Source organism: Ylistrum balloti, unplaced genomic scaffold (genome assembly GCF_031769215.1).
Source record: "Ylistrum balloti isolate Yb309-2 unplaced genomic scaffold, AGI_CSIRO_Ybal_v1 Utg370198, whole genome shotgun sequence".
Taxonomy (NCBI): Eukaryota; Metazoa; Mollusca; class Bivalvia; order Pectinida; family Pectinidae; genus Ylistrum; species Ylistrum balloti.
In genome coordinates this window covers 290,144-308,707 of record NW_026782174.1, presented here as the reverse complement: position 1 = coordinate 308,707, position 18,564 = coordinate 290,144, and the positions used below count along the sequence as shown (strand labels likewise).

At 37.0% G+C, this 18,564-nt stretch overlaps 1 protein-coding gene across 1 annotated transcript; it reads right to left on the bottom strand.

Annotated features, from left to right (window-relative positions):
• Positions 1 to 10,699: 10,699 nt before the first annotated feature.
• On the bottom strand, positions 10,700 to 12,679 carry LOC132551443 (uncharacterized). Its single transcript, XM_060215581.1, has one exon. The coding sequence runs from the start codon at positions 12,677 to 12,679 to the stop codon at positions 10,700 to 10,702; it is 1,980 nt and encodes a 659-aa protein (XP_060071564.1).
• Positions 12,680 to 18,564: the final 5,885 nt, after the last annotated feature.

The window sequence follows — 18,564 nt, the reverse complement described above, 5'->3', positions numbered from 1 at the left end:
TTGGACAATGATACCTTAGGGGTTGGTCAAGAAAATTTTCACCAACGAAGCATTTGCTAATGAAATTTGGATTGTTTGTGCAAACTATATCAATAAGTGAGGAGGAAGCTTCAGTATAGAATGTTGGGGAATCGACTAACTGAGAAAGATCAAATAATAGAAGCAAAGAACGCAATTGGGAAGAGAGGTTATCGACAAGAAGATTCGCGTTAAAATCACCTGTTATAACAATATTAGACATACCAGTGTTAAAGGCATTTTCAATAGACTGAGAGATATGAGACCATAAAGGAACTGGAGAGTTGGGAGGCCTATAGAAAGTGCCATAGAGACATTTCTCTGTACCGAGAGCTAATTCCAGCCATACACATTCTATGGTTGGCAATTCTAGATCTCGCCTTCTTTTCGCAGAAATATAGTCTTTAACATAGACAGAAATACCACCACCAATACGATCAGGCCTACAGTAACAGAATGGGTCAGAGTAACCAGGCAAGTTCAGATCAGGTGAAATATCACTCTCACTTAGCCATGTCTCGGTGAAAGATAGAATGGAAATGGTATTAAGTTCAGAATAGAGTAGGTCGAGCTTATGCTTCGAGATTAAACCTTCAAATAGCACACATCATTACTGTATGTATTGTATGTATGTATAAAGTATTACGTTTGTTAAATTTTAGTCTGTATCATTCTGACATTCTAGTGACTTTTTAAAACATCAGTCTGGAGACAACGAATGTAAGAACTCAAACCCTATAAGACAGTAAGGGAAATAAACGACCCTCGCATATATTGCGTTCAAAAGGAAAATGTCATTTCCACATGCATACCGCACACGTATCTAAAGGTATGGGTTTTTTTTGTCTGCAATTTGATACAATTGTCGCGTTTTGAAACTCACTGCAAATATGATATACTTTTTCTGTGTCTACTCATATTTTTAAATAAATCTCCCGATCTCAAAGGTAAATACAAGAAAAACTCAGGCGATTATCACTAAAAACTGTCACTTTAATTTCATTTGTAAATACAATATTAATGTCCTTTGGTAGCTTTTGTTCGTCTTAAATCTGAAATCAATTGCCATATTGTCACAATCTTTCTATACCCAATATATTGCACAATAGGCGCAAAAATGGATAACAAAGCGATATCATTTTCTGAACTTCTGCGCATGTGCAAGAAGTAGCGAGACTATAGGTATGTGATTGGACGACCTTGTGAATTCGATATCACGCGTCGAGCCAATGTGTGTTTGTCATGGTTTTTGGACAAAAAGTGAACTAGCCAGCTCAAGAAAACTCATATGATGTTTGACCACCAAGCTTAGCCTTAAGACTGCTAAAAAAAGAATATGAACTTTAGAGTATTCATAACCATCTGTTGATATTATCGATGTAACAATTTCATACATCTTTATGAAACATAAGTACTTAAAGTCAAAATCACATTTGCCAATGTAAACGAGCCATCTGTGTTACGTAGACGTATCCTTCCGAGAAACCGATGACATTGTGATTGAAAGGGACTGGATATGGAGATACGGAGACAACAAATGGAGCATTGGTTTTAAGATAAAGCTAAATTATTTATAGCAGGCCCTGCCATTTTCACCTTTACATCAAATTATTTTACCATTACAAAGCCTAATACTAGAAAAGACTCGTTTTTGTATTATTATTGTTTTTATTATTATTTAGCTTTTTCACGCTTCAGGCATTATGGTTTATTACTTTCAAGTTTAAAATGTTGATTTAAGTTACATAGCTGGTAAAATTTTGAGCTTACAATATGATATTATTTATTTCATTGGAGAGGTCAGATAGAAATACTGTTAATTCCTGTTTGATGAAAGTGAAATGTTTATCTTATTATTTATGATTTTTTTAAACCAAAGTTTTCACTCTCCAGAAACTAACGTTTATTGTTCTGATAATAAAGAATCAAATTTTGACATAAAAATATAAAGGTGGAATGACTTATAACGGGCGGATAATTGATACTTTTCTGTCATGCCGTTTAAATACATAGTATTCATGCAACTGATGTCAGGTTAAGTGAAATACAATATTGAATGGTTAGGGGGCGTGGCTGTCCCGCCTACATTAGAACATATCATTTTCAACCCTGTATCGCTCTCGTGAATCAGCGAAATTTACGTTCTGTTAGAATAAAGGTGTTTCATTTCAAAGTAGGATAGTTGTGAAAGATTTTTTCTCCTTCTATGGGAAAAAGTCACGAATACTTTGATAGACCCACGCAGAGAGTCCATATATATCCAAATTTATCAATGCTCGTAAATTTATTTTGTCTTTTCTTCAAGATTGTACAAAAGACACAAGTAAATTACACCTTTTAATACAAATTTAGAATTACAAAAGATAAATCCAAGTTATGTATTAATAAAGCTCACTCGTCCTCCTAGGACTTGTCAGTGATGCGAGGGGGACAGAGACGTTTAGTAAATCTCCAAAATGATCGAAAGAACTGCCGAATTGATAATTTTAGAAAAAACGTAAAGAACATATACTTTAAGATGGATTAAGAAACATTTCAAAGCAGTATTATGATTATCAATGCACATTCTTGCTGCAAAAAACCTATTCCAATCTTATTTTCATGACACGAGAGATATCTTTAAAACATCTTACAAAAAAGCACTAAGATAAATGGCATATTTTGTGTAAAGGAAAAAAGAGAAAACGACATAAGATTTTCATAATTAAGTGCAGTTATTATAAAATTGTAGTTTTTGCGAAGAAAAAAAAATTATCACACTGAGAATCAGTGATAAACTGATAAATAATTTTATGAAATACTGTGAAATTGTGCTTCATAATTACATTAATCTGGGTTCTTAGGTATTTAGACAATGGTTACAATTCGTTCTTATTTAATGTTTTTACATGAGAGATTTAAATGGATCTCAACTGTTAAGTACTAGATCATACCCTCATTATTATCGTTTATTTTCTATCTTTTGTCTTATTATTCCTGTGTGACGTTTTAATATCCCATTACCTTGGTAGATTACGTAATCTGATTACCAAACTGGTGTAACTAGTCAGTAAGATTTTGACATCTGTAATTAAGTGATACCTGTCACAATGACTCTTGTCGTTTTTAGAATCGAGAGACATATTTGTTGATTAGCTATGTTCAGCTCTGTACGGAAAACATCGGATGTATTTTGAAATTTCCAGAGTAATTTTGCGTTTGAAATTTACATGCATGCCTGATGGTCTTCTAATGCTAGTCCCGCTCTTTACATGATGGGTGGATTTCCTTTCTTATTTTGAGTAGGGCAGTTGACACGTCTATAGGTTCTGGAAAAATTCTTCAAAGCTTGATCAGCGTAGGGAACCATCAAGGAAAATTTCAGGTTATTCATGTTTATTGGAAATGTAGGTCTGTGCAGCCTTCCACAGTGTCTTCTAGAGGTGGATCAGCACAGCTTGCAACAGTGTCTTGTAGAGGGAGGGAATGGGAATAAACACAGTCTGCCACAGTGTATTGCAGAGGGAGGGGGATAAGCGTAATCTGCCACAGTGTATTGTAGTGGGAGAGTGGATAAACACAACCTTTCACAGTGTAATGTAGAGGGAGAGGGGATAAGAACAACCTGTCATAGTGTATTGTAGAGGGATAGGGGATAAGAACAACCTGCCACAGTGTATTGTAGAGGGAGAGGGGATAAACACAACATTTCACAGTGTATTGTAGAGGGAGAGGGCATAAGCACAACCTTTCACAGTGTATTGTAGAGGGAGAGTGGATAAGCACAACCTGCCACAGTGTATTGTAGAGGGAGAGGGCATAAGCACAACCTTCCACAGTGTATTGTAGAGGGAGAGGGGATAAGCACAACCTGCCACAGTGTATTGTAGAGGGAGAGGGGATAAGAACAACCTGTCATAGTGTATTGTAGTGGGAGAGTGGATAAACACAACATTTCACAGTGTATTGTAGAGGGAGAGGGCATAAGCACAACCTTTCACAGTGTAATGTAGAGGGAGAGGGGATAAGCACAACCTTTCACAGTGTAATGTAGAGGGAGAGGGGATAAGCACAACCTGCCACAGTGTATTGTAGAGGGAGAGGGCATAAGCACAACCTTTCACAGTGTATTGTAGAGGGAGAGGGGATAAGCACAACCTGCCACAGTGTATTGTAGAGGGAGAGGGGATAAGCACAACCTTCCACAGTGTATTGTAGAGGGAGAGGGGATAAGCACAACCTTCACAGTGTATTGTAGAGGGAGAGGGGATAAGCACAACCTGCCACAGTGTATTGTAGAGGGAGAGGGCATAAGCACAACCTGCCACAGTGTATTATAGAGGGAGAGGGGATAAGCACAACCTGCCACAGTGTATTGTAGAGGGAGATGGGATAAACACAACCTGCCACAGTGTATTGTAGAGGGAGAGTGGATAAGCACAACCTGCCACAGTGTATTATAGAGGGAGAGTAGATAAACATAACCTGCCACAGTGTATTATAGAGGGAGAGTAGATAAACATAACCTGCCACAGTGTATTGTAGAGGGAGAGTGGATAAACACTACCTTCCACAGTGTATTGTAGATGGAGAGGGGATAAGCACAACCTGCCACAGTGTATTGTAGAGGGAGAGGGGATAAGCACAACCTGCCACAGTGTATTGTAGAGGGAGAGGGCATAAGCACAACCTGCCACAGTGTATTATAGAGGGAGAGGGGATAAGCACAACCTGCCACAGTGTATTGTAGAGGGAGATGGGATAAACACAACCTGCCACAGTGTATTGTAGAGGGAGAGTGGATAAGCACAACCTGCCACAGTGTATTATAGAGGGAGAGTAGATAAACATAACCTGCCACAGTGTATTATAGAGGGAGAGTAGATAAACATAACCTGCCACAGTGTATTGTAGAGGGAGAGTGGATAAACACTATCTTCCACAGTGTATTGTAGATGGAGAGGGGATAAGCACAACCTGCCACAGTGTATTGTAGATGGAGATGGGATAAGCACAAAGTACCACAGTGTATTATAGAGGGAGAGTAGATAAACATAACCTGCCACAGTGTATTGTAGAGGGAGAGTGGATAATCACAATCTGCCACAGTGTATCGTAGAGGGAGATGGGATAAACACAACCTGCCACAGTGTATTGTAGAGGGAGATGGGATAAACATAACCTGCCACAGTGTATTGTAGAGGGAGAGTGGATAAGCACAACCTGCCACAGTGTATTATAGAGGGAGAGTAGATAAACATAACCTGCCACAGTGTATTGTAGAGGGAGAGTGGATAAACACTACCTTCCACAGTGTATTGTAGAGGGAGAGGGGATAAGCACAACCTGCCACAGTGTATTGTAGAGGGAGAGTGGATAATCACAACCTGCCACAGTGTATCGTAGAGGGAGAGTAGATAAACATACTCTGCCACAGTGTATCGTAGAGGGAGAGTAGATAAACATAATCTGCCACAGTGTATTGTACAGGGAGAGGGGATAAGCACAACCTGCCACAGTGTATTGTAGAGGGAGAGTGGATAAGCACAACCTGCCATAGTGTATTATAGAGGGAGAGTAGATAAACATAACCTGCCACAGTGTATTGTACAGGGAGAGGGGATAAGCACAACCTGCCACAGTGTATTGTAGAGGGAGAGGGGATAAGCACAACCTGCCACAGTGTATTGTAGATGGAGAGTGGATAAACACTGCCTTCCACAGTGTATTGTAGAGGGATAGGGGATAAGAACAACCTGCCACAGTGTATTATAGAGGGAGAGGGGATAAGCACAACCTGCCACAGTGTATTGTAGAGGGAGAGTGGATAAACATAATCTTCCACAGTGTATTGTAGAGGGAGAGTGGATAAGCACTATCTTCCACAGTGTATTGTAGAGGGAGAGGGGATAAGCACAACCTGCCACAGTGTATTGTAGAGGGAGAGTGGATAAGCACTATCTTCCACAGTGTATTGTAGAGGGAGAGGGGATAAGCACAACCTGCCACAGTGTATTGTAGAGGGAGAGTGGATAAGCACAACCTGCCACAGTGTATTGTAGAGGGAGAGTAGATAAACATAACCTGCCACAGTGTATTGTAGAGGGAGAGGGGATAAGCACAACCTGCCACAGTGTATTGTAGAGGGAGAGTAGATAAACATAACCTGCCACAGTGTATTGAAGAGGGAGAGTGGATAAGCACAACCTGCCACAGTGTATTATAGAGGGAGAGTAGATAAACATAACCTGCCACAGTGTATTGTAGAGGGAGAGGGGATAAGCACAACCTGCCACAGTGTATTGTAGAGGGAGAGGGGATAAGCACAACCTGCCACAGTGTATTGTAGAGGGAGAGTGGATAAGCACAACCTGCCACAGTGTATTGTAGAGGGAGAGTAGATAAACATAACCTGCCACAGTGTATTGTAGAGGGAGAGTAGATAAACATAACCTGTCACAGTGTATTGTAGAGGGAGAGTGGATAAACATAATCTGCCACAGTGTATTGTACAGGGAGAGTAGATAAACATAACCTGCCACAGTGTATTGTAGAGGGAGAGTGGATAAGCACAACCTGCCACAGTGTATTATAGAGGGAGAGTAGATAAACATAACCTGCCACAGTGTATTGTAGAGGGAGAGTGGATAAACACTACCTTCCACAGTGTATTGTAGAGGGATAGGGGATAAGCACAACCTGCCACAGTGTATTGTAGAGGAAGGGGGATAAGCACAACCTGCCACAGTGTATTGTAAAGGGAGATATAAATATGCTATCACTTTATAGTATTAGTGACGAAATAGATTTTTCTGATAGCAGCAGTGCGGACAAAGATTTTAATCAAATCGTGTTATTCCTAATTTTCACCTGCGGATATGTTATAAATAAACATATCTTAATATATATTTTAATTTCATTGGAGAAATATGCTCTTGCTGATATTGACCAAAAAGACATACTAACATATCTTATTTAGAGTAACCTTTTTCTCATTGATTATAATTCAATTGGATTAATGTTTATCTGAACAGCACGGTTCAAGACATCGATACGAAAGCGTTTGAAACATAAGGACCCGATCATGTCGCTGTTTCCTGTTTAGACAAGCTGTACACTATATCCAGCCTTCAATGAACACTCATTTATTTCGTTCTCAGTATATTTCATCTTAAATGTTCTTTTCTCCACGTGGACACGTGCTTGTAGTGACGTTTATATAAGGACATGAAGCCGTCATTATTGTATAACGTAGCGTGCATCATAATTGAAAAAGTTTTGTATGAAAGAAATCCATGAAAGATGCACTCGACTACATCAGTCTGAACTGATAAGCAGTTTGAAATACATAAATGTTTATAGGTACTACATGTCAGAAGTCATAAGACATTCATTTTATTGAAGCTCAATCGTATGATAAAAAATCATTAAGCGAATGTCATGTTTAATATTTGGATGGCTTTGTGAAATTTTCCTTAGAAATTAGCTAAAGCACTCTTATCAGGGCCTCTAATTTCCATTCAAATGAAACATCGCCGGGAGAATCGTGCGGTTTATTCTTACTATAACCGTCAGAATCGTATTGTGTGGAACACGATTTGTTCCAGGTGGCTTCGAACGTTTACAGACGACAGCTATTAACGTAGCCAATGGATTGCGAAACAGGTATATATATATAGTCGAACCTCATTAATTCGAAGTCGGCGTGACCACTGGAAAACTTTGAGTTATCCGAGTTTTCGAATTAGGAGAGAAATTGAATGTTTGGTGGAACGTTTGTCCGGGACAGACGAAATACATCGAATTAAATGTGGTCTCCGAGTTAAAAAAGTTCGAGATAAAGAGGTTCTACTGTACATGTAATTATTTGTTAATAATAAAGTGATATAATTATGTTAAATATCAAAATCAATAGCCTATTTGCCGTAGGATAGATATTTTTAATTCATTATATATTTGACGCATGGAGTTTACCATTCAATCTGAACCAACATCAGTACAAACAATGAAAAGTTTTAAAGATTTTTATCGTTTGAATAAAAAGTAACATTCAACGGAATGGAATAAAATAACAATATATACCTTATATATACGATCATTGTGTAATAGATTTCTACAAACAACAAGGTTTGGAGTTGATTTCAGTGCTTCTCACATTGATTACATAACTCATAGATAATATGATAAATTTAATTTTTTTCTCTCATTTTCTTTAACTGCTCCAACCACCTCATCATGATATCATTAATTTCCGTAATCTATTCTAAAACTAGTCAATCGACATCATCTTCGGAATAAAACATTCAACAAAACGATATCCTTAACCATACCGTTACAGTGTTTTTATTCATCCTAACCTGCTCTACACAGACACCACCCTAGCACCCTAGGAAGGACCATCGCCCTGACCGCCTACAACCTTGTAATTATTTCAGACGTGTCCGGAGACATATTCAACATGTTTTAGATACACTCTCTTGAGACAGAAAATGAGACATCAGTCTTTATACAATAACATCAAGAAATACCAACATGGCAATATATTCATAATCCAAACTCAAAATATGAACTAAAGAAAGATTTACTCGGAGATTCCTGAAAAAATACGAGAATAAGACATGGTGTTCCGGAATAGTAAAGCGTCTTTTGCTTCATCGATGACACCCGATATAACATGTAAAAAACTCAAATTCGACTAAACGTGGGCAAACTATAAACAATAGAAAGATTCATGAAAAATACAAGGAGGTTAATACCTGGTGTTTGGGAAGGGTAAGCGCATTCTGTTTTCTCTACGACACAAGCCATAAAAATCTTGATCAATCCACGGCATCATATGAGAACAATGCGTCTGTGTTTGTGAGGTGGTAATAGATGCAATGTTCGTTGACGCTGTGATGTGTGTTTGTCTCTTTTGACACTGCCCTATGTATATGTCTCTGTTGACGCTGCATTATTTGTGTATTTCTTTCGTTATGCGTTTGTCTATAATTACTGACTCTATTTTGGGTTGTTGTCTATGATTGCTATCAGTGTAGTGTAGTTTTGTCGGCTTGTTGCCGTTGAAATAGATTCTGTCAATAATACATTTCATGTCGTGGTGGCGTTGTACTTATTTAGCCTGTGCTTGTGTTGCCGATAATGAACGCTATCATTCTGTGTGATTATGTTACCTTACACGGCTAGACATATCATTAACGCTTGCTCAAACAACCAAAAATAATATTTTTTCACTAACTTAACTGCTATGAATGTGTTTTGATGTTATTTATACAGATTTATCCAGTAATGTACAAAGGCGATGATGCGTTGAAACAAAACATACATACACACATATATAATTATCAATACGGATTAAATCCAGGTGCTTCGACCTGCGGAAAAGTAACATAACTGGACGGGTATCTTTTATTGATATTTTCCACATACGTAATGCGGTATGGGAATTTTACCCAAAACCAGAAATGGGGAGTGTGCCAATCTGATGGTTAAGCAGACACGTTCCATCTCTGGTCAAATACTTTTATCAAAGTATCCTCTTCATATTAAATAGTGTGTACAATGATTTATATTTGACCTCAAAAATGATGTTCTGACACTAACGAGTTCTATTTTGAAATGAAATGCGATATTTAGGTTACCGATATACTTCTCAAAGCTCCTAGTGTAGTTTAGGTTATCGGCCTCAAACGCAGGATATTTATGAGGGATGTCAATTTCTTTATATGATAAAACATCCTACTTTGTACAGTCGTGTTCATCATTTAAAAGTTGAACGTATTTCATTATTAAAAAGATATAAAAACTAAAAGTATTAAGGCATTTCGATCTGTGTGACAATGTTCTTTTAACTAATGCATTTACAATATGATTAAGCACGTAGATGAGAGGACAGAGATATTTATGTACTCCTCTGAGTCGTTAAAAAAGGAACTTTTTTCTGATGATGATTTTTTGAAATGTTTGATTTTAGGAAATAGATAAAAGGCAAAACAAAAACAACCCCCTCCCCATTTTATACTATTTTAGAACCAATTTACAGACAAAGCATTAAAACGAGGTTAAGATATATACAGTATAAAATCAATCATTTTCATTCTTAAAAATAGGCAAACAACATATTTTCCACCATTGAAAGAAGTAAGATACATTCATTGGATGTTGAAACTTTGCATTTAAATGATAAACATTTCTCTCTGATTAAAAAAAAATCCGTAACATCGATGATAAAACATTCATGAATTCAAGTACATTGTAAAATAGCCCATTGTTGCACTTCTTGCAGTGAAGTATTTTCATTTATCATGGACAGTTAGAATATTTATCTAATGGCTATTACGATTTTTATGGATGTTTTCAAAGAATTGATTACTCACAAATTGTAGTAAAATGGAATTTGAGAGATGGTGTTCACTTTCGATGTCATCGAAAAACTACTTGTTTTTTAAATAAAATGCTTAAAACCTCAGGGGGATTGTTTGATTGTTGTGACCAATTAAAATAACTAAACTCATGAAAAACCCTCTTCGTATTTACCACCTTGTGCCATATAATTTATGATGTGAAGTTATTAGAGAACAATTTAGCTATCAATCTATATTTCTTACTTTCTGAATTAAGGGGAAAGTGTTCTTTAAGACATTGTAACCTTTTGTTCTTTAGTGTTTATGTAACACTGTAGCATATTCATCGGGATCAATTCCTAGCGCAGGGATGAAGCTGTGGTTGTAGTGTAAGAGGAAGTATTAGATCCTCGGGTGTAGACGTCTGGCAGCCTTGTAACCCAAAGGTCAGTCTCTGGGTCAACACGCCCATGCGTCCTTCCGAAATATCTGATGTTTCTACTGCATCTACACCTGAATGACTCCAGTGTTTTGTAGCGAATAGCTGTACATCCGGCGAATAACGGAAGTAGAAACACAGCAGCTAATAAAACGTATGCTAGAACCCCGTCTGGGCGGATGAAGAAAACTGTTATAGCAATGGCTACGGCGACGACAGAATATATTCCTAGGTGAATAAATGACTTCAGAAAAGGGTTGGACTCCTTGAATTCGCTTTCCACTTGTCTCGAAGGAACCCAATGTACGTGAGCAGATATGTTTGCATGAAATGCTCGAACAATACGCACACATCCAACGATGGCTTCTGGTGTGAACTGCATTAGGGATACAAAAGTTTCCGCAAGAACGAACTTAAAGTTGTATCTTGTACATACCGCAAACTTCGGAAAGACGACGATCAGAAAGAGAATAACGATGATAGGGGTCCATTGGTACCTAAGGTTGAGGTTGACGTGGATGAGAATGTAGACGAGAAGAAAGGGCTTCATCAACATCTGCCGTAGCGGTGAATGTGCAACGTATGATGACACAAAGTCATTTTTCAGAGGAGTCCGTATCTTAGTTTTAACATACTCTTTTCTCCTGAAGATTCGCTGAAGTCCTCTTATGGGTATTCCTACAAACCATTCCCAGAAGTACATTGCGTTTAGTATTTCTCCTCTATTCCATCGTCTTTCCCGAATATTCCACGTGATGTAGTTTAGAGGTGGTTGCTCTGAGAAGGAAACTGCACTGACGTACAGTGGATTCATGACTGTAGCTTCGTATGTATCATGGCTGAGAATATCGATTGGAACAAGTTCGATCAGTTCACCCCTTTTTCCGATCACATTATTTATGTACATGGAGTTACAGATAAGACCTTTGCCATAAAATGAACACCTATCTAACATTGCGTTGATAGCGTTGGTCATAGGTTCGTACAGGGTGTGTCTTGCCATTTCCAAGTACATAAAAACTGTATCCTCTGCTGGAGACAGACATTCCATCGTTACAGAAGGTTGGATAATCCCACGGTCAGGATTCGCGTGCGCAACATCCAAAAGTGTAAATATGATCCCGGCAGGAATTCCAGTGTCACCATCTGCTACTACAGTATAGTCAAACTTCCTTCCACATATATTGTCCACGTCTTTTTGCGGAAGAAAAAGAGGTTCACCCTCTTCACGGGCGAAACTGCCGTAATAGGACGGGTCGCAATATGTGAAAGCAGAACTTTCGCCATTAGACAAAAGCATAAGGTCCTGGTATTGTCCGCATTTTTTCAAAACTCGACTGTTTCTTTGAACCAACATGAACTCCTCGCATCGCGTATCACAAAGTTTTCTTAAAATGTCATTTACAAAGTATGATTTTTCTATATGCTTATACCAAGACCAAAATTTTTCCAGTCTAGTTGGATGTACTAGTCTATAATCTCCTCTTGAAAAGGAGAGTCCTTCGGTGTATAAGACATCGAAGATAAGAACCCTATAGAAATCTCTCATGTAAAATTCATGTTCTCTTAATCTTCTTCCGGAAGTAGCACTAACCAACACAGCCGAAATTGTTGGCGATAGATTTCCCATGTAAGCATCGTACATACACTTAAAACACTCTTCTATATCCTCCTTAGAATGAGCTAAAAGATTGTAGTTAATAATTGCAGATAAGTTACTTCCGTTTCCTGTCATTACTTCCCGTCTATGGCCACCCATGATCAAAGTTGCAATTGTTTGAAGAGGGATCTCTATAACAGTGGCTTGTAATATAGTTACAAAGAAAACCACTGCAATCCCCGTGGCCAAATCGGAGGTTTCCCAAATTATATTGAGTACATTTAAAGCACATATAGCCATAGAGACAATCATCCATGACAGAAAATAAATAAGCATTCGATGGTTCTTCATTTCTAAAACTCATGCTGATATCACAGATAACGTTATCACAGAACTTTGCTTGTAGACCGATGAACTTATCAAACAGTTACTCATTTTGCTTTGTCATATGGATATTTTCTAGGTTAAAAAATGTTTAGAAAAATACTTCTTCGTTCTTTTCTATTAAAAAACCCTTACCTTGGGGTGTGAATTTAATATCTCATCGTTCATATCATATTCCTTATTGCCTTCCACGAAGTCGAAATAAACCATGCATTTGCATGTATTTGTTTGGAGAAGCTGTCACTTAGTTAGAAGTATTACTCCTATATGACGTACATTATACATCACACGGAAGGTGCTCAATACGTCAGCAAAGTTCCTTTGTTTGAAATGACTCCTGCTTCGAAAGTAGATATAAACAGCACTCATATATTGTAACTCAAAAGTTTGAGGAAACAAATTTCAAACTTGATTTCGAAAATATTTTTTGTCTCTATTTCGAACTATCGAGTAAAATGCACATTCATTCACAATATTGTTACCGATAAATGCTGATCTAACAGCACTTTGTTAAACTTTTCTGTTCCGAAACGATGAGACAAGATATAGTACCGAACAAGTGACTGTAATTTAGATCATTCCTATATTTATATAGTACTAAGGCTGATTGATAGACACAAGTTTTCATGAAATATTAAGTTAACAAAAATAGTACTGACTAAAGAATTTAAGTAATGTGATATACAAATTTATCATAATATATGAAATAAACAAAAGATCTTTAGTATATTTCTTATGTTGACAGTAGTCTAACGTGGTGGGCGTGCCCCTTTTCCAACAATTTCAGTACCCTTTCATTTCGCCGATCATTTATTAGAATACCGTCCGAAATGTTCCGATAAGAATGCCACAGCGGTTATATCTGATTGGCTAGAAGTCCCTGACTACCGACCAGTTGCGAACCTATCAGACAATGCTGTGTTACTACCTACCTGAAGATCTCTATTGTATTCAATATATATATATAGCCAGAAACCTAATAGGAACATTACCTACATCCAACAAAACGACAATGGCACTTTTGTGTTAAATATTTAACCAGGTGAACATATTCATTTCGTTGTTTAATTCTTATTTCCTCACTAAATACCTTATTTTAACATGCACAGACCTTTCAGAGTGTTTGATATAAAATTAATGACAGTAAATGAAGTATGACAGTGGAATTTCGTGTCTTTTTACAGGGCCAGGAGATCCGTTATCGTTATTACTATAACGACCTCGGTATATTTGATCAAGTGTACCTGATTTAACCATTTAAATAAAAATAACACCTTTTAATACTTAAATAGATTATAAACTGCATCACACAGCTAATTCGTTCTCCTGGGACTCGTCAATAGTGCTTAAATGTAGAAGACGAGTGAGTAGAATTTCAAAGTGATCGAGAAATAAAATAAAGATGGGGATGTGCACTGGCCTCATTGTTCAGTCAATTTCGTGATAATATGTTGATATTCTGTACTGTCACTATCATAGAAACCCCATACTTAAATCAAGATATGACTGCATCTTCTAACAGACTATCTAAAATGGCTATCATTTTAAAACATTGTATTCGGGTTAGTAATCTACGCCTGACACTGGTAATTTGTCTGATAAAGGTGACCGTGTAGTCACCGAAACATCACACTATAATCTTCTACTGGACGTATTATAAGAGCTTCTGTTCTATCCTAAAGACGATGTTATGACAGATTGGGATTAATGAAGAACAGTGATATTTTAGTGGTGTCATTGTCAAAGTTCCATTTTAGTTTTCAAATTTTTCTAAAGTGTCTCTCATAGTAATGTTTTCGCTGTCCTTCATCTCGCTTTGATAACGCGAAATTAGTAAAGCAGCGAGTGTCAACGGTGGAGAAAATGTAATATTTTTATAATATTTTGTCCTCGTTTATATTCTGTTGTCATATTCTACGCAAGACACACAGAAGAATGATACTTAATTCGAAGAATTTGTTACTGCAAATGACAAGACGTAGTAAAGTACTAACAAAGCAACAGCATTTTAGATTGACCAAGGTTCACAAGGCTGGTGTCGTCGATGAAGCAGAAATGTTTACTCTTCTGGAACACTTGGTCGTGTTGAATTTGAGCTTGGAACTATGTTGACATGTTGGTATTTTCCTCTTGTTTTTTTAATTATTATTTCTTAACGTTTTTAAAACGGGGTCTTTCATATATGCATTCGTTTCAGTAGTTTTACTGACAGGTTGGCAGAAGTACGAATAAATGGGCTATTGTTCCACTCCTAATCCCATCCCCAGTACCATTTAATAGGTCTAACTGAAATGGAACAGTTCTAATGTGCAAGTCCTTTATGCAAATCGACACGTTATCAATCATATGCTATTTGTTGTCTAGTTAATGTTATTACATCTATTGTATACAATGGTATTCACGCTGAGAAGTAGAAGACCTAAATCTGGCTTACATTTTCTGTAATATCCACTTTATATACAGTAAGTACATGTCTATTGCTTAAGTGTATCTTACAACTGCACATAACTCTGTGCCACAGTAACATTATCCAGTTGACATATGATAATGTTGTGTACAGGGAAGGCTGGAAGGTTACACTACAATAAACAAACACCAGTAACGATAGATATCTCAAACATTTAGACATGCAAAGTATTAATCCACGTAACAACATATTTAAGTGCTCAGGCGACCGAACCGCTGTCATTTTTTTTTTTAAACTAGCTATATCATAATTAAGCACTGAACTGTTGTGTTTATACATGTATGTTATTTAGAGTTGATAGTTATGCAAGCGAACGCTTTAGTGTGTGCAACAATAATTATATTTAAGTTTCCTAAACATGATACTGTATTTTACTGATTATTACTCCGAAAAAAATCCTTACCTTGTCGCCATGCCATTCCTGGATATCACTGGTAATAACGAAACAAGCGGCACAGTTAATGATGAAAGAGCGAGATATCGCATTTCAAAAACATTCGCCTGTTTCTAAGTTATATTCAGAGAAAAATGTGAAAAAAAAAAAAAAAACAAATAAACAACCACAGCGAAACAATGCCGATAATTATTTGCTGCGTAAAGCCACCAACAGACATGTCGGTGAAGGTAGCTTAACCTTTCCCAGACACTACGGATGAGTCGATTGGAAAAATAATCTGTTTCAGTTTTCGGCATCAGACAGCAGAATGGGTAGCGAATGTTTATATGATATTTTAAGGCGATACATACCACATTACTTTAGCGTGACGTCATAAAAAACGGCGACAAAGATTACGTTATCAGCTACCCGGTGTTGGACACGGTACCCAACTGTGACATCTTTAAAAGTTCATTACAGGAATTCCCAATGGCTTCAATCGTTCATCTGCTCTGCAGCTTACACATAAGATTTCGTCAATTTCTTAGGCAATTTCTACACATTTGAAAGAATGTTTTCCGCGCGTGCTACTACACAAATGGCATTACCCCAGACATAAAGTGTAAAGTTCTACCATATCTGACCCAAATGACCATGAAAGTTGGTTACGGTCATTTCTTAAAACACAATTGGAGGTCTTCGTCCCAGTTTGTAACAGGCCCAATATCAGTACCCTGTGCTTTTTAGTTATTGAAAAGAAATCATTTAAAGATTTTAACACATTTGAGTCCTGTGATCTTGAAAGTGGGTGAAGATAACTTTTTTAATCAAACTTGTTGAACTTCATCTCAGCATGATACATTACGAATATCAGCACCTTAGACATTTTTGTTATCAAGAAGCAATCGTTGATCTACTAAACGTAAAGATATATATCTGTCATAGACATAAGATCGTGATATATAATCAGGACGCAAGATACATACAAAAGTATATATTGAGATGACATAACTCTGAATTATTAAAGATGCTAATCATTTGTGTGTCTATGGTACAATCTTTAAGCAATATAATATATATGATACACAGTATGATAATATTATAACATGTTCCAGGGGTGCGGAGAGTATAAGTGAATATAAACCCTGGAGTATAAAGGATGCGACATAGTAGACACCATTTTTCATTACTTTTCAATCATGTAAATCAAAAAAAAAGGAGAGGAACTTCGATGAGAGCAACCGGAAGACAAATTACGCGCCAGTTGAAGTAATGTTGATAGCAACCGGAACCGAATTACGCGTCAGTAGAAGTAGTGTTGCTAGCAACCGGAAGACAAAGTACGCGTCTGTAGAATTAATGTCAGTATTTTATCAATTAGAAGCATGGAAGAAGCCATGCCTTACTATTGATGTTAACTGGGCGAATGGCTTGTCATGTACGGTTTTGCCCGAGAACATTTTTACACCACATATATTGTTGCTAGCATTTCATTCTACATACTCTTCGCGTATGAAACGTTGAGATTCTCTGATAGGCTAAATTACAGACAACGTTGTCGTGACTCCAACATTATACTGACAAGAGATTCAGGGTATCAGATTTTACCAGATAAATAGAAAAAACGAGCTGACGACTAGCTGTTAAGAGCACAAGATGATCGGATGTCTTTATAAAATGAAGATTCTAAATAAGCCACGATACACCATTCATCTGTCTATGTTTTCTTTTTGTATGTAGATCTCGGCTTTAAATAACCACACTAAAGTAGGTCAGCCGTCAAATTACAAAATGTATATCGAGAGGGTCGGGCGATCACAACTTAAACTGTTAGCAGGTAACGAGGCCACCCAGGGGCTACCTTATAGTGTTCTCATTCTGTCTTATATCACAGTCTTATGTCTATGATAAATATATACCCTGATGTACATCACGGTCTTATGTCTATGATAAATATATACCCAGATGTACATCACGGTCTTATGTCTATGATAAATATATACCCTGATGTACATCACGGTCTTATGTCTATGATAAATATATACCCTGATGTATATCACGGTCTTATGTCTATGATAAATATATACCCTGATGTACATCACGGTCTTATGTCTATGATAAATATATACCCAGATGTACATCACGGTCTTATGTCTATGATAAATATATACCCTGATGTACATCACGGTCTTATGTCTATGATAAATATATACCCTGATGTACATCACGGTCTTATGTCTATGATAAATATATACCCAGATGTACATCACGGTCTTATGTCTATGATAAATATATACCCTGATGTACATCACGGTCTTATGTCTATGATAAATATATACCCAGATGTATATCACGGTCTTATGTCTATGATAAATATATACCCTGATGTACATCACGGTCTTATGTCTATGATAAATATATACCCAGATGTACATCACGGTCTTATGTCTATGATAATAATGTGTCATTGCGTTTAATATTTCAATGATTGCTTCTTGTAATATGCTGAGAATGAAGGGTAGCAATTTTGAATAAATAAGTGACCTTGACCCACTTTCAAGACACTTTACAAGTAGTATAGCGTTTGATACGTTTCTGTCTGTTAATGAGCAGCCGATTATGCTAAACGTGTATTTATACGATATTGCCGATGATACGCCGCTGTATCATGCTGAAACACTATTATTTCTGTTCAACGTCAGAGTGTGGTAAGATAGTGTAAAATGCTATTGGTTTTGATGGTCTCTGTAGACCATGTCTGGCCACCGTAAATGTGTTATATAGTCTTGGTAATTCTCTGATTAAAGCAGTATACTTTGCTAAGAATGTATATGGGTTACCTCTGTAATTATGTAGGCATATATATATATGTCTAGGTATGAACTTTGATTAATGGCTTATTTTTTGTCCTGCCTCTTAGAGTGGAAGTTGTATATATTTAGCTAATTACCTGACAAG